The following is a 20,330-nucleotide window of genomic DNA, read 5'->3' as shown; positions in this document are numbered from 1 at the left end:
CAGACACCGGAGCCTTCTAGCAGCCCACAAGATTAAAGAAATTACTTCCATAAAGCACGATCTGCTCCCCTTGCTGGGCTTGGCTTAGTCAATCAGGGAGGAATGCTTTCCCCTGCTAAAAAGAAACTTTTACAATGACACTTCCTTGCAAAAATGAGACTTTTCAGTGATAAGAAAATCCAATTTCCTTTGATCTGGCTCTGCAGAGCAGTGACTGCAGGCTGGGGGGTGTAAACCTCTGCTCAAGCCTGCCCAGGCTTAACTCAGTCCCTTCTGGTTTCTGCTCAAGGAGGAGGAGAGTCCCTCTCCCAGCACCTGGATATCAGCACCCTGCTCATTCCAGCTGCTCTGCCCTGAGCCTGCACTGGATCCCAAACTCGGCACTTGCCGACAGCTACAGAGAAAAACTGTAATTCTGGGATGGAGCAAACTCCGTTATGTGTGTGAAAGAACAGGAAATCCACGCGGAGATGGTTCCGGGCAGGTCCATCCCTGGGAACATTCACGGCCACGTTGGACAGGACTGGGACACCTGATCCAGGGGAAGGATCCCTCCTCACTGCAGGGGCTGGAACTTGGTGACCTTTCAGATCCCTTCCCAGCCAAACCATTCCACAATTCCACAATTCCATGACCTCAGATGGTGCTTTCCACCCTCGGTCCCGTATGGGAGGTGTCAGGAACCTGCTCCAGAGACTCCCAGGATTCAGCCAGCTCTGTCCCAGCACTGGGCACTGCCAGCGAGCCGAGTGACCACTGCCCGGCATTCCCACTCCATGGCATTCCCACTCCATGGCATTCCCACTGCCCAGCATTCCAACAGCCCAACATTCCAACAGCCCGGCATTCCCACAGCCCAGCATTCCCACTCCATGGCATTCCCACTCCATGGCATTCCCACAGCCCAGCATTCCAACAGCCCAACATTCCAACAGCCCGGCATTCCCACAGCCCAGCATTCCCACTCCATGGCATTCCCACTCCATGGCATTCCCACAGCCCAGCATTCCAACAGCCCAACATTCCAACAGCCCGGCATTCCCACAGCCCAGCATTCCCACTCCATGGCATTCCCACAGCCCAGCATTCCAACAGCCCAACATTCCAACAGCCCGGCATTCCCACTCCATGGCATTCCCACTCCATGGCATTCCCACAGCCCAGCATTCCAACAGCCCAACATTCCAACAGCCCGGCATTCCCACTGCCCGGCATTCCCACTCCATGGCATTCCCACAGCCCGGCATTCCCACAGCCCAGCTTTCCCACAGCCCAGCATTCCCAGGCAAGGGCAGGAGGGACACGAACCAGGACATCCATTCCAGCCCAAGATGAGCCGTTCCCCCGAAGGTTCCGAGCAGGGTTCCTGCTGCTCCCAGGCCTGTTCAGTCGGGCCCAGGAGCCCCCAGCTGCTGCCACAGCCGTGTCCCAGCAGCAGCCAGGGAAAACCAGCTCTGGAAATGCTGTGGGAAAGGAGTCCAAAGGCAAAATTCCATTTGCCTTGTGCCTCCCCTGTCCCCCTGCAACAGCTGGGAACTCCTGCTCAGCATACTCTGCTTTGGCATTTAACCATTCCCCAGCCAGGAACCCACCAGGGACTGTAAATATCCGGGAACAGCTTTGGGATGGTCCCAGAAGCGCACGTGGGAACACAGAGCTCCCTGGATAACAGCTCGGAGGCATTTCCTGACAGGAGCTCTCCTGCTTGCAGAGAACAGAAGTAGCTTCAGTGGCAGGCTGAGAAAGCCCTTGCTCGTTATATGGGTTTATTATTTCCCGAGCTCTGGTTAATCACCCTTTTGGAGCTCTGTTTGCTAATTGAATGCTTCCCCTTCCATCAGGAGCTGAGGGGAGCAGGAGCTGCAGGAGATGTTGATTGCACACATGGATAAGGACACGGGGCTGCTCAATGAGCCTGGGAAATGAGAGATGTGTATCCGCCCTACGTCAGCCATGGGCTTCGTTATCCCTGTTTGGGGGCAGCTCCTTGGCAGGGGCTGGGATGTGGGAAAGGAGCTCCTCAACCCCCCAGCCCCATGCTGGGTGCTGCACTGGGCAAAGGCAGGGCAGAATCCTGGCATGGTTTGGGTGGAAGGGACCTCAAAGCCCATCCAGTGCCACCCCTGCCATGGCAGGGACACCTCCCACTGTGCCAGGCTGCTCCCAGCCCCAATGTCCAGCCTGGCCTTGGGCACTGCCAGGGATCCAGGGGCAGCCCCAGCTGCTCTGGGCACCCTGTGCCAGGGCCTGCCCACCCTGCCAGGGAACAATTCCTGCCCAATCTCCCATCCATCCTAACCCTCTGGCAGTGGGAAACCATTCCCCCTCATCCCATCACTCCATTCTTTGGAAATTGTCTCTTTCCATGGTTTTTGTCGGCTCCTTCAGGCACTGGAAGGTCACACTTAGGTCACCCCAAAGCTTCTCCTCTCCAGGCTGAACAATTCCAGCTCTCCCAGCCTTCCCTCCCAGCAGAGCTGCTCCATCCCTCTGATCATCCTTGAGTTCCTCCTCTGGCTTGGCCCCAGCAGCTCCAGGTCCCTGCCGTGCTGGGCCAGGACCGGGGCAGAATTCCAGGTGGTTCTCCAGGAGCTGTACCAGCAGTGTTGGGAGGAGAGGGCTTTGCTGAACAGCCAGGCAGGTTTGGAACAAAATCTCCCTTTTTGTATCCCCCAAGCATAAATTATCAGCTATAACACATAATTGTGGGGAGACAGGGAAATGGTGGTGAGAGAGGGAGGAAAACAAAAGTTAAATGAGTTAAACTGTAAACACAAACAGGTTTTCAAAAGGATAAGTGTGAAGTAAATGAACCGAAACTGGCTTAAACACTGGGGAGAGTGGATAATCGAGTTCAGGAATTAGAATGAAAAACCAGGAGCTGCAGTTTAGAAGGACATCCACGGGGCAGAATACAAAGAGATCAGGAAAGTTGAGTCAAGCATAATCCCACCCTGGCAGGGTTTGTGCTGGGCTCACAGCAGACAATCTGCTGGGCCCTGTTACCTGTTCTCCTGTGGGTTTGGCTGCTGTGCTGCTTCCCTGCGTGGGGGCGGCTTTGGGATGGGCTGTGGGACACAGGGAGCTGGTGCTGGATCAGGGCACAGCCCCAGATGCTCGATGGAAGCCAAGAACACCTTCTTTCCCTGGAACATTTCCCTGCATTGCTGGGAAGATGCAGGGATGTGCTGCGAAGGGATACTGCCTATTTTCCCATTACAAGAGTCGTGTCACAAGCACAAGGCAGAAGCAGAGCTGCTGAATATTTCACGGGAGAGCCCTCGGCAGCATGGGAGACAGCGGGAAGATGGCTTGGGAATGATTCTGCCTGTGGAGTGCCAGCTGAAGGTGGCTCTGTTTATTACTGTTTGTTAAATTTGGGAGTGATGTTACTGCACTCAGATATTTATGGGATTTATGGATCCCATATCCATTTGCTGTAGAGAAGGGGTCACACTGGGTATAAACCCAGCACAGGGCTGGGGTAATTCCCGTCCCTCCCAGCAGCAGCTCGGACCGCCCCATAAAACCCATGTGTTCAGCACAGTCAGAATAAATGCTTGTTTGTAGAAATAGGAATAAGAGCCATGTGCCAAACCATCTGCTTGTGTCATTACTGTCACGGGGGCTAAGTGACTCCAGGCTGCCAACCCTGAGCTCCAGCACGGGCTGGCACCGCTGCCTCGGGAATTATCGAGGGCAGCAGCCACCATGGGCTCCCCAGCTTCGTTTGTTTTCCTTGGCTGGCTTTTACTTAATTGGGAATCAGATTGGAGCTGTCTGCACTAACCAGGAACGTTTCTGATTCCCTGGGACTGGGAGCAGCTTGGTGCAGCAGGTTTCCCTGACAACCCTCAGATGCTCATATGGAAGTGTGGCCCTCGGTGCCCCACCCAGGGCTGATCCCACAACACATCCCAGTCAAGGAATACACTGCTTTTTCCTATTCCTTAAGATCCAGCTCCCGTTGCTGGGAGAGGACTGCTAAACCCACATCAAGGAGCCACTGGGAGGAAGGTGGTGAGATTAGACACGTAAAGCCTTGTGTTCCTGAGTGGAGGAACACTCCTCACCTTGTCTGCTGCTTCGAAATAAACATATTAGAGAAAAACCCTTCTCCTGCCCAACACCAGCAGCTCCAGCTGGAGAACACAAAGGTTTTATCAGCACCAAGGTTTTATCATGGACAGATAATCACCAGCTCCTTACACAGCCCAGGCAGCAGCTGACAACTCCAAGAGGGAAATGAAATCCTCCCAGAGCAAGCCTCCCCAGCGGGATTAAAGGCATCGAGGAACAGGGGCTCATGCAGTGAGAACCCCTGCCCGAGCCCCCAGGAATGTGCTCTGGGAGGAGCAGGAGGATCCGGGTTTGTGGCTGGTGCTGGGATGGGAACCCAACATCCCCTCTCCTGAGCTCTCTCCTGGCACTCTGCATAATCTCCCCTAGAATTCCCAGGGTACAAAGCAAACAACCTCACAGCTTTTCTGGTTTGCTTTTCCCCAGGATCCCCCTCCCAGGGCAAAACTTTTCTCCAGGCAGAGGACAAGTGTGGAATACTTAAAGACACAGCAAAGTTGAGAGAAAAAAGAGAGGGACAAACACAAACCAGGCGGGCCCCAGGATGAGCATGGTGGGGAGCACAGCCTTGCTGGAAAGGGCAATCCCTTCTTTTCATGGAATGTTCCTCACTGGATAACCCTGGGGAGGCTCACAAAGCTGTCCAAGCAAGAGGTGGTTTTGGGAAGAGCTGAGGCCAAGCCATGGGATAACACAGGCCCAGAGGAGCCTGGAATGGGAGGGAAAGGACCCCAAAGCCCACCCAGTGCCAGCCCTGCCATGGCAGGGACACCTCCCACTGTGCCAGGCTGCTCCCAGCCCCAATGTCCAGCCTGGCCTTGGGCACTGCCAGGGATCCAGGGGCAGCCCCAGCTGCTCTGGGCACCCTGTGCCAGGGCCTGCCCACCCTCCCAGGGAGCAATTCCTGCCCAATCTCCCATCCAGCCCTGCCCTCTGGCACTGGGAAGCCATTCCCTGGGTCCTGTCCCTCCATGCCTTGTCCCCAGTCCCTCTCCAGCTCTCCTGGAGCCCCTTTAGGCCCTGCAAGGGGCTCTGAGCTCTCCCTGGAGTCTTCTCCAGGTGAGCCCCCCCAGCTCTCCCAGCCTGGCTCCAGAGGGGCTCCAGCCCTGGGATCACTCCATGGCCTCCTCTGGCCTCTCTCCAGCAGCTCCAAGTCCTGATGATATTGGACCCCAGTTCTGGACTCACCACTCCCAATACACAGAATAATTTACAGAAAAACCTGACTCATGCAGCTCGTGGAAGCAGAGAGCAGGATATTCCTGCTCTTCGTTTCATGACTGGAATTTGTAGTTTCCTCTGTTTTTTAAATTAAAAGTCAAAATGGATTTTTTCAAAAACTGCCCAAAGCAAATACTTTAATTTTTAAGCAGTTCACTGCTCTGCTTTCCCCAAAGCATCCCAGGGCAATGGAGTTTCTGGTGTAGCAATTTCAGAGGCTGACATGGAGCAAACTCTCACTGTTCACTGCTGAGACCTCAGCAACAGAAAGCAGCGGCAGTGATCTGAAAGATTTCCTCATTTTTAATTAGTGAGAAGCCAAAGCCCCATCAGTGCCTCACCTGGGCTTCTCTCCTATCAGTGCCAGAAAAGAGGGACCATCAATTCTGCTGTGCTGAGACCATTCCTGGCTCTTCAACTCATCACTGACAGCCCACACCCACCCAGGGACTGCAGCACCCAGAAACTCCCTTTATTTCCAGCAATTCCCTTTATTTCCAGGGTAGCAGCCCCAGGTGTTGGTGAGAGCCCAGCAGGGGTGGCAGGAGCAGCAGCCCCAGTGGCAGCACTCCAAATGTCACCTCACCTTCACCAAGTGGGGTTCCCCAGCCTGGACCAAGTGCTCCACGTCAGCAGATCCCACTTCAAGGGCACCGTAGACCCAAGGAAGGCTCAGGGCTGGATTCAGATGTGCTGAGGTTGCCCTGCAAAGGAAAGGGCAGAGCAGCTCTTCCCCAGCACCCACAGCCCTGAGCCAGCCCCATCCTGGACAGTGTGGGGGTGGGAATTATCCCAGGGGAGAAGAGTTGCAGTGTCCCTTAAAGGGACTGCTGTGGGGCCAGAGTAACACCCGGGGAGGGCCAGGGCTGGGAGCTGCTTAGAGCCAGGGAATCCCAGAACTGGCGAGGCTGGAAAAGCCCTCGGAGCCATCGAGTCCAACCAGCACTGCCCAGGCCACCCCTGCCCCGAGCGTGTCCCCAGGTGCCACCGCCCCAGGGCTGTCACAGCCCTCCAGGGATGGGCACTCACCACAAACCGTGCAGACCTGCTTCCTTTGGCCACGGGCAGCTTTGGACACAGCTCCCTCCACTCCCGGCTCTCCTCGCTCTGGGAATCACCAGTGGCTGCTGCAGGAAGAGGATTTGCCCTGGGTTTGTAACACCTCAGCTACACTGGATATTTTAGACAACATAGGGGCAGCTTTTGTTTCAAAATAAAGCCATAAAAACACCCGGCTGCAATTTGTAAGATCTGTGCAGAAGATCCAGACACATCAACCTCCAGCTGACTGTGTTTGAATTATTAAATCAATATTTTATTCTTTTAGGAGGAAAAACATCACATCTGAGGGGAAAATTATTTTTAATACAAACAAAACACGGGCCTTGAAAGTCTCAGCCTACTGTGCCTACAATGACAGCTCCTCAGATGGAGAAGGTCTTTATTAAAAATGCTCTTTAAAGTTAAATATAATCTTGTTTTGCAGGCAGTGCCTGTTCCAAGCAGAAGCACAGCTTTGCTGTGATTCCAGGGAAAGACTTCTCTCTTCAAAGGAGAAAAAGGAGAAATACATTTAAAAGATATTTTGTTTCATGGGGTAAAGCCTGACCTGAGAACTGAGTGGTTTGGGTTGGAGGGATTTTAAGCCCATCCAGTTCCAACCCAACACCTGCCACTGTCCCAGGCTGCTCCCAGCCCCAGTGTCCAGCCTGGCCTTGGGCACTGCCAGGGATCCAGGGCCAGCCACAGGGCTCTGGGCATTTTGATGGTTAATCCCAGCTGGTGTCATTGGTTCCAAACCAATGATGGCCAAATTGATTCCAACAGGAAAATGTGGAAAAATTCATTTAGAAAGATTTAGATGAGTCCTTCCAGCTCAGAAACTTTCCAGTAGGACTGGGGACTCCAGTGTCCTTGAAAAGCTGCCTGAAATGTGCACCTCAAACAAGCAGGAGAATTTACAAGGACAGGGGTTTTTCCTCTCTAAATAAATAACAAGCTCAGGAAGGAGTGTTCAGAGGATGTTCAGTGAATTGGCAAAGATTTCTTCGCCTTTTTTTAATCAAACCCTTCATTTTTACCAGCAACTACCTCCAGAATTACCAGCTACAGAAGGCACTGGGGGGAAGGAGATGATATTTAAGGTCCCTTCCAAGCCAGACCATTCGATGATTTACCTTGAAAATTGTTCTCAGAGTTAAATATTGGCAAATTATTCACTTACATGGAGAAGGAAAGGGGATGGGGCTGTGGTCTGCAATGAAGGTGAGAGGACAAGATCAGCTCTCTAACTGTAAAAAAAACAACAAAAAATATATTCTTGATTTTTCTCCCAAAGCCAAACCCTGCTGAGCACCTGGATAAGGAAATACAGCGGATCAGAAAGCAGTTGTAGGCTCCTCCCTCCCACACAGGAGAGGAGGGAAAAAAAGTCCAATTTAGAGCAATTTTGACAAATATGAAGCATCCAGTCAGGGCTGAACCCAGTGCCCAGTTCCCAGCCAGATCCAGATCACTCCCTGCAGAAAAACTCCATCCCCTTTCCAAGGAAAAACACCATTTCTGCATTCCCAGTTTCTCCCTGTTTTCCCTCCCTGTGTGGAGACTTTAAACACAACAGCCTCAAGACAAGCACATGGAAGAAACCCATGGAAAACTGCTGGGATCCAAGAGAGCTCTGAGAAAAGCCAAGTTGCCAGAAGTGAATTCAGTGGGAAAAGCCAGGGGAGAGGCAACAATTCCAGGTGCCAGCAGCACTGCTGAGGTGATGCAATGGATGGATATTCCATTGACACTCGGGGCATAAATCAAGTGAAATTGCTCACAGAAGCAAACCCAAAGCATCTCACTGTGAATCCAGAAGAGTAAATTCGGAGCCTCCTGGGAACTTTGCCATCATTTGTTTTCATTTCTCTGACTTCTCTTCATTTCTGCTCGGGATTAGCTCCCCCAACAATGATCACAGCAATAGGGAAACCTGCTCCCAGGGGATGGGATCAAAGCAATATTTACCAAAGTAAGCCCAAGCAAAGAAATCAAAATATGAAGAACTAAGTTAAACCCAGTCACAACGTACTTAAAAAAGAGAACCAAAATGGCTTTAACTCTTGCTGAACCACTAAAAAATCTGTTGCCTTGTTGGGAGACTGAAAAGGAGAGAAAAAGCCATCCCAAACTCACCAAACCTTCCCAAAAATTATCTTTAGTACACCTTCACATTGCCCACATTGTTTGGAATTTGTTCCCTAAGGATTTTGCCTTTTTCCTAAATAAACAAAGCCACATAACATTATCACCTTTGATTTTTCCTCCTATTTATCTTGGGTTCAGGCCAATATAATCCAGCTAAGGATGTAAGCACACAAATTGCTCCTCACTCACACAGCGTTACCCAAGCAAAGTCATTATCAGCATTTTATTGGCACGTGAAGCTAAAATGAACAAGCTCGAGCCCTTGGCAGCCCTTTCCACCTTAATTTAGCTTTTAATTACAACTCCCCTCATTTCCAGTGTCTTTTCTTGGGCAGGCAAACCCCGAGCTCCATCTGGAGATAGCCGGGGCTCATTCTCCTTCCCAGTGATCCCAGCAGCTGCAGACAGAGCCGCTCTCCGTGCCCTGCCCTGGGTGTTTGCAGAGGTTTCAGGGCTGTTCTCCCTGTGCTCTTGGTTGAACTGAAAACCATTAAAAACATCCCAGTCTTTGAAATGTTTTCTTTTTCCACCTTGAAAATGGTAAAAGAGCAGATGTCCAAAACGCCCAAGGCACTTACCTGAGCAGGAGAACATCCAGGAGATCCGTCAGGGTATGAAATCATGGAGCAACCGATGGAAAACATGGAACAACTGGAGACTCCAGCAGGAAGCAAGGAAAGCAGCACCTGAACCTGGCCTGTGACAGGTGGCAAGGCCTGGGTCAGCCCTTCTCCTTGCACCTCCCCACCCTCACAGCCAGGAATTCTTCCCAATATCCCAGTAACCCTGCCCTCTGGCACTGGGAAGCCATTCCCTGTGTCCTGGCACTGTGAATTATTCCGAGTTCATTTTTCCACGGCAGCAGGAAGTTCCTTTATCTCTGTGACTATAAACACCCAGCACACACCTAAATAAAAATTACTGTGAGTTAGAGAAAATATCCCTCTCACTCCAAGGAAGCAGAAACCCATAGATTTAAGGAGCATTAACTTAAAATTTAGGTCTCCTGAGAAAAACATGACAACCACAGACAGAGCACATTTGGAGCAGCACAAAGGCAGAGATGTCCTGATGTTCCTCCAGCCATGACATCCTACCTGTGTAGCCAGCATGACTCTTTTGCTCCCAGCATCCTCGGATTTCTGATGGATGTCAATGGAATTTGCACTCAAATCCTGAGTGGAAGGAGCCCCCTCTGGTTTTCCATCTCTCCAGTAAAAATCACAAACCCTGTGTTATTTTACCCATTATTTCATGGAATCCCAGAGTATCCTGAGCTGGAAGGGACCCACAAGGATCCAGTCCAACCCCTGACCCTGCACACACACCCCGACAATCCCACCCTGTCCCTGAGAGCGTTTTCCACTTGAGCTCTGGCAAAAATCTCTTCAAAAAGTTTCACCCCTGAGATCCCCCTGAAAACAAGTTTGAAATGCTCCTTAATTACAAAAGTTAAATATTTATTTATACAAATATGATGAGAAAAATCTCATGCAGACTCTTCACACACAGGAACAGAACCCAAATCCGACTGGGATGGCTTCACCAAAGAACTGGGGTTGGAAGGCTGAGGGGGCCGTGGCGCTGTCCTGGAGCACCGCCCACGGGAAGTTCTGGATCGGAGAGTTCTCCTATGGAACATGTGCCAAGATTTTCACACTCTTCACCAAGATTAACAATTAATAGCTGATTACTACTACTCAGAGGACTGGACAGAGACAGATGAGCAGCGGGAGTGGATCCTGCAGACCACCAGACCCCACACACTTGGTGGAAATGCAGAGTTGCCAAAAGATTGCTTGAGATAATTCCCCTAAATGATGGAAATGCCTTGAGATTGCTCTGGATGGCATCTGCTTCTGCTTAATTATAAACCTGCATTGGAGTCATAACTTGTGTATATTACAAGTAATTTGCATAATTAAAACAATTAAGGGATCAACGTATCATGGCAATTAGAAATGCATCAAACTCTGGATGTTGTACAAAAGAGAGCTTCAATATGAAACATTAATTCTTTGAGAACAAAATATCCTTCCCATTCCTGCAGAACAGCCTTCCCAAATCCAATGGATGGCCCATAAACTCCATTTAGAGGCATTTTCCCTCGGGATCCCCCACTCCTGGTGGTGCTGTTGGACCCCAAGTGCTTCATCCTTCCTCGGAATCCCTTCCCACAGCCACAGCCCGGGCTCGTGTCTTTATTGCCAGTTTCAGTTGCTTTTATCTCATTTTCCGTAGCCTTATCCTGTTTTCCTTGTCCCTCTTTTTGAGAATAAGAATGAACTGGTTGAAAAAATGCTCCTGGTCCTTCTTCTTCTGGACGAGGCGGAAGCGCTGATCGCGGCCGTACTTCTCTGCGAATTCCTTGAAGGTTGTCCTGTGGGAAACAGAGATGTTGGGAACCTGGGACTCGGCCAGGCCACCCCCAGGCTCCTGGACCTGGATCCACACCAGAACTGGGGGGGGGCTCTGGGAATGTTTGACAGGAGTGGGATGGTAAATCTGGGATGAAGAAGGGCCAGACCACGCCAGGGCTTTGGACACCTGGAGCAGCCTGCAGTGAGCAAGGATTACCTTTGGGATTTGGAAATGGGTTGATGGTTGGCAGGAGGCTGCTGAGCCATTAACACCACGCTCACAGACCAGTGACAAGGAGTTTTTATTTGAACTCCTGGATATTTTGTATTTCCAAGGCAAGCTCTCTCCTAGCAGGGTTTTCTACCTTAATTTCCTTTCAGGCTGCATTCCCAGCTCCTTTCCCCAAGGCGACTCTTTGCTTTTTATTGGAAATATTTGGGATTTATTTCTCTCATTGTGTGCCTCAATCAAGGCAGGGAAAGGAGCTTCATCGGTGCTTCGGTGCCACGGGCAGCTCCCAAAACCCTTCAGGGTTGAAATGCTCCCTGGCCTCTGGGCCAGCACAGCTTTTCCCTTGGGGACTGGGAGTATGAGTGCTGGAAGCAGTGTTCGGGTGGGCCATCAGCCCAGAATATTCATGGTTTTGTTGTAAAATGCTTCTTCCCATTACAACACTTGCTGCTTGTATCCATGTGCCCACACAGCTCACGCTGAGTAATTATCTGCATGTTTTAGTAGGGAAAACTAATTTCTGTGTTCCAGCAATTTAACAATGTTTAAAATATGCACTCCTTATTTTCATGTGATTTACAAATGAGAAAGCACTGCCCTAAGCACTGCCCCTGCCCCTGTGTGAGTCTGGATCCGTCACTTGAAAAACAAAGTGAAAAATAAGTTGTGCCTTGCACGCTGTATTTTAATTTAATCACAGAGCTGTAGAGTCACAGAAGGGTTTGGGTCAGGAGAGACCTCACAGATCATCTTGTTCCAACCCCCTGCCATGGGCAGGGACACATCCCATGAATTTAAAGCAGTGGCATTAACAGGAACTTTGTAAACTTGTGTTTCTCTTCCACCAAACCCCAGGACTAAATATAATCTCTGGGTAACTTCACCTGCATGTGTGATATAGATGAGATTGAACATCGTGGTACTGATTTTCCATAAGTAATGTGTGTTCTATGACCACAGCATACACAGGAACACAAAATAAACGTGCTGTGCCAAGTACTGCACATCCTGAGGGAGAGAGGAGAGGGAGAGGGACAGAAAGAGGGAGAGATGGACAGAGAGATGGAACATTTCCTCTCCCAGGAATACAACAAAATATTGGGGAATATCAGGGAAGAAATGCCATCCCAGCATTAGAACAGGCATGTTCCACTTGCTGTGAAGCGTTCCGGGCTGAAAAGCTCAGCCTAAATGACAAAGCTGAGCTTCCCAACCCTTCCTAAGGCAATGCCCACCTTGGGGATAACTTGGATTCTTCCAGAAGCTTCTTGAATTCTTCCTTGGCCAACAGCAACTTGTTCTTCTTCTCTTTGTACTCCTCCCTGATCCGGGTCTTGACAAACTGCTCAAAAATCTGGCCAAGGAAGGGACACAAGACAAGGAGTTACTGACAAAGCCTTTGGGCTGCTCCTGCCTCACCAAAGAGCTGCAACCCCAGCGCCTGCAGTCCTCACCTGCCCTCCCCACGTGTCCAGGAGGTGTTTTCATTCCATCACCTCCAAGGCAGGACGGGGTCTGTGTCCTGCCTGTAATGGGGTATTTAATTAAATGGTAACACTGTTTATATTAGCCCCAGAATCCCAGAATTCCAGACTGGTTTGGGTTGGAAGAACCTTAAAGCCCACGCAGTCTCACCCCTGCCATGGCCCATGGGCCCAGGCTGCTCCAAGGCTGATAAAATGATTCCACGATTCCAAGAAATGTGTCTTGATTGACTCATCATGGTCCAGGTGTTGTCCTTGCCCATTCCCTGACATAAATCCCAAACTCCCTGCTCAGGCTCTTTAGCAGCACTTTCCATCCTGGCAGCTCCTCATACATTTTCATTCCTGTATTTCCTTATTATTTCATTTCATTTTTTTTTTCCTTAGGAAGGAAAATATTGGAAAGGGAGTAAATGAAGATGTATGTGCCCCGTCCTCTGGTAAATACCTACAGGAAGCTCTCTGGAGAACCACAGGACAATATGGAATAAATCCATTTTTCATCCTGTTTATTTAAAAAATGGACAATTCCGTATTCAAAATTATTCTTTCTGCAGGATGACAAAAGACTTTTAAGGGAGAGAAATAACCACAGAACAGCAGTGTTCACTGCAAGATCCCTGCATCTCCCCTGAATTTTGTAGCCTCATCTGCAGACTTTGGGATCCCTGGTGAAAATTAATGCCCAAATTATCCAGGCAGCAGAACTCCACATCCCTTTGGAGCTCCCCAGAAAAACCCAAGCCTTGCACAGAGCCCCCAGCCAGGCGCCAGTGCTCTGTCCAGTGGGGTCTGTTATTGCAAACTGCAGCCCTAAATCCTGCCAGACTCCTGGAAAATGTCCTGAACAATGAAAATTCAGTAGTGTCTCTACAATATTCCAGTAATTCAGGGTAGAACCGTTACCTTGAGGCCATTTCCCTCCCTACTGCCAGGTTTCCCAGGCTCAGGAGTTGTTCCTGCGTCCCAAAGAACAGGATCCCTGTGTTCCAACCTCCTCGTAGCACTTGCTTGTCCAAGGAGACAGCACTGGGAATCCCAGGACAGCCCGAGTGGGAAGGGACCCACAGGGGTCCTGGAGCCCAACTCCCAGATGCCCCAAAATCCCACCCTGTGCCTGCTGAGCATCACTCCCGCTGGCCAGAGCCAAACCTATGGGCGTCCCCAGGGAGTCCTGATTTTATGGAATTCTTTCATCCTCCCGAGACAACTGCTCCGGGATCCAGGGCCATGTGGGAGGTGTTTGTGAAACAGAGATTTAGAAGAAACATAAAGATTTTAGTTATAGGCTAGCTGTGTTGAGATTAGTTGGACTAGGAAAGAACTTGGGCTCAGTGAGAGTTAATTAAAATAGTTAGGAGAGCTGGACCTGAAACGGGTTTTAAGATGTTAGTAACTGATTGCCAAATAACTGATGATCTGTCATTTGCATGTTTGCTTAGCTGTGCTTAGAACGAGGAATAGAAACTTTGATAAGTTGGTGTAGGGAACAAGGACAATTACCAATTTCCTCCCTTGGTGGGAACCCGTTCAAAAGTCACGCAAGAGGAAACTTAGAGGTCACTAAAGTAATTAGGATTGTTAAAGTTCAGAGAGGCAAAAAGGTCAAAATGAGGAAGATGAGTTACTTCATCTTTCTTGGGACCACTGACCCAATTCAAGACCACTGACTCCATTCAGGACACACACTATGCATGCTTAATGACATTTAAGCTCATTTCCATATGAAGCGGAGAATGGGAGGTGTTAATGTTACGAATATGCATTTGTATTTTGGATATTCATCATATTTGGAAATAAAAAGTGTCGTGTTTGCTTGGATCGGGGCCCTGCATCTGAGGGAGCTATCCCACGCACTGGCCGGTGCCAAATCAAACATGCACTTTCTAACTCTAAGCTGTTAGAGAGTTTTTGTCCGTCTCAGTTGGATATCGATACTAGATCAATATTCATATCTTGGTAAATCATTTGCTGCAGACAGGGCTGGGCTGGGCAGCGCTCACTCACCTGCTTCCTCTCCTCGGGGTTGAGCAGGAGGTACCGCGGGTCAAACACGATCTTGTGCAGCTCCTTCTCCCACGTGGAGAACGCCGACACCTGGGAGCACAGACAGCGGCGTCACGGAGATTTAATGAGGGTGGGGAAGGAGCAAATGCTCCGAGGTGAGCACAGAGAGGAGCTCCGAGAGCTGAGGAACCCTGGGCAGGGTTCTCGGGGCGGCTGAAGGTGAATGTGAATGTCTGTGGCAGAGCTCTGGTCGCCCCCACAGCGCCAGGAGTGATTCGCTCCAGGACACCTCAGCGAGGCTCCGGGAGAGGTCCCCCCACATCTGTGGTGGAAGGAACCCACAGCAGGCAGGGAAATGCCAGTTTGGGGTGCTGTTTGTGCAGCAGAGACACCGATTCCCACTAAAGGAACGTTCACTCCAGAGCTGGAATTGTGACCCAGCTGAGGCACCCGGGGAAAGCTGGCAGTGAACATCTGCAAAGCACCGCATCCCCACAGCCACTGGCATGGGAACACCACATCCTGCAGGGCTGCTGCCAGCTTCGTGGAGTCATGGAATCGTGGAACGGTTTGGCTTGGAAGGGACCCCAAAGACCACCCAGACCCATCCCCTGCCTGGGCAGGGACAATTCCCACTATTTCAGAGGCTTCTACAGCATCTCTGGTAATTTGCTGGCTACAGAAAAATCTGAAGGAAATAAAATATTCTAATTACTCCATCTAATTACAAAAGAGTGAATTCACTAGAAAAACAAGGATGTGAAGTATAATTAAACAGAGTAATTAACACTCCAGCAGGAAAGCTCTGATGAAGCAAAGTGACTTTAAGTGGACTCATTTTCCTCTCAGAGTGGTTTGAGATTGGAAAATCCAAAGCTCTGGCTGCCTCTGGGGATTTGAGGCCATATCCCCCCAACATCCCCTTCCCACAGCCTGAGGTCCCCTCCTGGTGCCCTCCTTGTCCTGAGCTCTGGAGTCCCCAGCACCAGGAATCCTCTTTTCCTGGTGTCTTTTACACTCTCCTGGACATCAGTTTTGTTCCCACACCCCAACTCTGAGCTCCAAGCCAATTAAGCTCAGACTAATTCATCACATAACCGTTTCAGCTGATGATTTTGTGTTCAGCAATTATTACATTGCACATTTGGCAGACGTCACCTAAAATAACCTGGTATTTCTGATTGAATTCCAGTTACACTTCACACACAAATCCCCCTCTCTCCCCGGGACTGAGAAGGGAAAACCTTGAGAAAAAACACCCCATGGAATCCTCTCAAAAGTCTGGAGAGCAGCCCAGCAGAGAGGAGACTTTCCTGGAAATGCTGGCTTAGAACGTGGATATTTTGATGCTGTGAGGGGAGGGAGCCAGGAAGAACTTTAAATTTTCCTCTTTCTCTTAGAATTGTGTGGAAACTTTGAAACTTCCAGAAGAATATCCAGATTACATTTTGACACAGGAAAACTTGCCCCAGACTTCAGAATAAAGAGTGCCTGTCTCTTGGAGCTCCCCCAAACCCTCATCTCTTTTTAAAATGTTACAATCAATATTCTTCTGTTGACATAATTTCTGTAGGAAGCTGCAGAACTCCACTGGCAAACTCCATCTGCTCCGGGCTCTTTGCGATTCCATCCAGCAACTCCTTGAGAGACAACAGCACGAGGAGGAAAGGGCAGGGGATGGTCATTAAATAATGAGATTTAAGTGGCATTAATGGTCTCCCTATGCTTTAGCCATGCCAAGCAGCTGATGCTGAGCTGGACAGCTCAAAAATGCCCAGGGCAAGAGCAAAGTAACCTCCTCTCTCCCCATTTTTAAACAACAGCAAAGCCAAACACTGAATTTCCCAAATTTCTTAATTTTAGGAGCAAATCTTACATAGAAACACCTGAAGATCCTGTTCTAGACCATCCCTAATTCTGCCAAATATTGACTTACTGCCCCCGAGTTCAAATCTGCCAGCAAAGTCTGCACCCAGGGCTCATTTATGGCCCTTCTGCATTTCTGAAGCACAAATAACAAGATGTATTAATAAAGCAGCTCTGGCGTGGAGATAATTTGCTGCTGAAGCTCTAATTATCCCCCTTTAAAGCCTGCTGATTACTGGGATAAATTTCGTAGGCTTTACTGCCTGACAACAGCCACCTTGGGCTGTGTTTCCTTACAGGAATGACATTCCCTTTATGGAATACACGTGGCAACGTGGGGGGAGGCAAAAAATCTGCACCCACTGCTCATTTCACACCTCCCTGTCCTCGCTGAGCCCAAACCCAGAGCGTTCCCTGTTCCTGCAGCTCAGCACAGCTGGAACCATCTGCAGAACATCCTTTCCCAAGGATTTTTGTAAACATTAATGGCTTTATGCTGCCAGAGGGCAGGGATGGATGTGGCACTGGCAAGGAATTGTTCCCTGGGAGGGAGGTGAGGCCCTGGCACAGAAGAAGAAGAGAACTCAGAGCAGCTGTGGCTGCCCCTGGATCCCTGGCAGTGCCCAAGGCCAGGCTGGACATTGGGGCTGGGAGCAGCCTGAGACAGTGGAAGGTGTCCCTGCCCGTGGCAGGGGTGGCACTGGATGGGTTTTAAGATCCTTTCCAACCCAAACCATTCATGATTCCATGATTTTGGACAGCCAGTAAGTGAAATTGGCTCCCCACTGCTGGAATCACTGGAATTTGTGGTGCTGGACACTCAGGAGCTGCCCAGGACCACTCCTGATGTGTGAGGTGCTGACCAAGACACGTCCTTTGCTCTTTGGGGTTCCTGTGGAGCCCTGGGATGGGCTGTGCTCACAGCCCCGTGCCCTGCTGAGCCACTGCCTGCTGCAAGAGCTGCTGCCTCTGGGTATCCCTGGGTGTGTCTCTGGGAATCTGTCTGGAAAGGGCTCCCAGTTGCCGCGGGTGGCAGCAGGGGAAACGCCACTGGCAGCACCAGCAAGGCCCAGGGCCCGGGGACAGGATCCCCACCGCCGCCTCCTCACGGGGGCTGGCTGCAGGAGCACGGTGTGTCCCGGGAAGGGCACCTTCCTTACCCCCCTCTCCAGCAGCATGTCCCTGAAGTGCGTGATGCGCTCCTCCAGCGGCGGCGAGCTCCGCGCGGCCGAGCCCTGCTCCCCTCCGTGCCGCGCCTCGGCGCCGCCCGGGCCCGCGGCCGGGCACTCCTCGGTCCTGTGCGGGGCAACACACACGAGAGGCCAGCAGTGGTCACTGGGGGATGGGGGTTAGTCCTTTTAATCCTCCCCGGACCCTCGCAGAGCCTCCCCCACGTGGAGTGGCATTAATGGTCTCCCTATGCTTCAGCCATGCCAAGCAGCTGATGCTGAGCTGGACAGCTCAAAAATGCCCAGGGCAAGAGCAAAGTAACCTCCTCTCTCCCCATTTTTAAACAACAGCAAAGCCAAACACTGAATTTCCCAAATTTCTTAATTTTAGGAGCAAATCTTACATAGAAACACCTGAAGATCCTGTTCTAGACCATCCCTAATTCTGCCAAATATTGACTTACTGCCCCCGAGTTCAAATCTGCCAGCAAAGTCTGCACCCAGGGCTCATTTATGGCCCTTCTGCATTTCTGAAGCACAAATAACAAGATGTATTAATAAAGCAGCTCTGGCGTGGAGATAATTTGCTGCTGAAGCTCTAATTATCCCCCTTTAAAGCCTGCTGATTACTGGGATAAATTTTCGTCCACGTGGAGTGGACGCTCACAGATGGGAAAGGCCCCAGAGCTGCGGGTGGGTACCAACCGTGGGCTGCAGGCAGCTCCTGCTGAGGGAGGAGGGTCACCGGAGCCATCGGAGGGCTCTGACACCACAACTGAAGGTGCAGCGAAGCCACAGCTTCATACAGCCCTTGCCAAGGAGGGCAGACTTTAAAGGGCTCTTTTTCTCATGCCAGAGATGACAATAAAGAATTCAATTCTGCACATCTACAATAATCCACCATAAACCCTGTGCCTGCCCACTCGGAAGGACACCCGGAATGGATCTGGGAAGTCTGCACGCCTCAAAATTGCTTTTTCAGTCGTGACTTCAGGAGAACTGAAGCACACATGGTAATAAAGGTCAGTAACAGCAGCACCTGGGGCTGGTTCTGGGCCTGCAAACCCGGGAGCAGGGAAAAAACTGCTGCACTTCAGTGAGGGAAAGCTTTTATCCAGTGCCTTTGGAGTAACTCCACAGCCTGGTAGCCTTGTCTGTAACCATTGCAAAGGAAGAGTTACCCAGACAAAAATGAGAAACAGAGGTTACAGAGAATCCTGGCTCTGGTGAGGACTGGGCACCTGAAAATGGCTCCCATCATTTACCCACACAGAAGAAAATCTGCATTTAAATTGCCCTTCTTTGTACCAACCCTTCTCACCATTAGACAGAGACAAGAAAACCTCAGAACTTACTTATTTCTCTTAGTTTTGATGCTCAGATCATCGTTTTCATCCCCTGGACAAGAGCTAACACACTTGTCTGCTGAAAAGAAGTAAGTCATTATCAGATTTGAACAAGATAAATGGAAGTACAAATTTCTCAAATTGACTTCTCTTCCCTTGTCTTTGCAGCTCTGGTATTTCCTGGCTTTCACTCCCCACAGAGGGTTTAAAAAATAACAAGTATTTTATAAAATCCTCAGAATTGCCTTCATCCAAATGGAAGCAACAGCAATAAAGTGACCATTTTCAGTCAGCAAAATTCCTCATTCTTCATTCATGACATGATTGCTTTAAATCTTGTTATTGTTTCACTTGATCCTCTCTCCTCCCTTCCCTACAAACAGCAGCTAAAGACATTCCTGCAAGATCATTTCCATGCTGGCACTGAAGGATTCACTGGAGGTGACTCCCAGCAGAGCTTCCCTCCTTTCCCACTTCTCTTCCTCCTATCAGCCAATCTAAGGCTGCTTTCCCAGGAATTCCAGCAGCACCTGGGGAGATCCAACACCCTCCACACTCCTGAGGCTGCAGAGCAGCTCCAAGGCAGTGTCACCCCCTGGTCTGACCTGAACACGGGTCCCTGAGGGACTCAGAGCCTGGATCTGCAGTCACAGACAAGGGGAACAAACACTGAATTCTGAAATGGCTTCTCCTCACCTCCACCAGCAGCAGCTCCCACCAAAGCCCAAGGGACACAGCACCAGCAGTCACATCCCTGCAGTGCCTGCACTGAAGGGTCCCCAGCACCTGGGCTGGGAAATATTCATGTGCTGTTTCTAGGGATGGGCTTCAGACTCTTGTCTGAATGCCAAAGGGTCCAAAGGATCTGCAGGAATTCAGTAAATGACATCATCACTGGTTTTCAGTAGGAATTCTACCAACTGTGTCCAGGGCCAGGCTGGACACTGGGGCTTGGAGCAGCCTGGGACAGTGGGAGGTGTCCCTGCCATGGCAGGGGTGGCACCGGGTGGGTTTTGAGGCCCCTCCCAACCCAACCATTCCATGATTTGATGACTCCATAATGTCCGTTTTCGTTTAATTAGCTGGAAAAACTTCCTCAGCCTGAGCACCCAGACAGGCCAGGAGCAGCTGAAGGAAGAGATCAAAGCAGATAAATTGCTCTGGGCCCTGGGAGGAGCTGCTCCTCCCCTCCAGCCCCATGGGATGGCCTGATGGGAACCCATTAGGGAAGAGCCACATCAACCTCCTGGAACAAACACTTGGTGGAGGAGGAGTAATTGATAAATGAGTAATTTTTCATTTATGCCCAAATTTAAAAAGCACTTGATCCTTCAGCAGAGACAGCCCAGAGCATCCCATGGATAACTTTGCTT

The 20,330-nt window shown here is 50.3% G+C and overlaps 1 protein-coding gene across 1 annotated transcript in view; it reads right to left on the bottom strand.

Moving 5' to 3' along the window:
- Positions 1-9,932: 9,932 nt before the first annotated feature.
- TCERG1L (transcription elongation regulator 1 like) overlaps positions 9,933-20,330 on the bottom strand; it is a 51,314-nt gene continuing 40,916 nt past the window's right edge. The window contains exons 9-13 of the mRNA XM_048311547.1: positions 18,967-19,036; positions 17,603-17,738; positions 14,577-14,666; positions 12,321-12,439; positions 9,933-10,873 (exon numbers count right to left, since the gene is read on the bottom strand). Of these exons, the coding sequence (XP_048167504.1) occupies positions 10,717-10,873; positions 12,321-12,439; positions 14,577-14,666; positions 17,603-17,738; positions 18,967-19,036 (572 nt within the window). The 3' untranslated portion in view covers positions 9,933-10,716. The remainder of the gene's footprint in view (positions 10,874-12,320; positions 12,440-14,576; positions 14,667-17,602; positions 17,739-18,966; positions 19,037-20,330) is intronic.

The sequence above is a fragment of the Corvus hawaiiensis genome, chromosome 8, assembly GCF_020740725.1.
Source record: "Corvus hawaiiensis isolate bCorHaw1 chromosome 8, bCorHaw1.pri.cur, whole genome shotgun sequence".
NCBI classification, from domain to species: domain Eukaryota; kingdom Metazoa; phylum Chordata; class Aves; order Passeriformes; family Corvidae; genus Corvus; species Corvus hawaiiensis.
The sequence above is the reverse complement of the archived record's forward strand: the minus strand, read 5'-3'. Positions and strand labels throughout refer to the sequence as shown.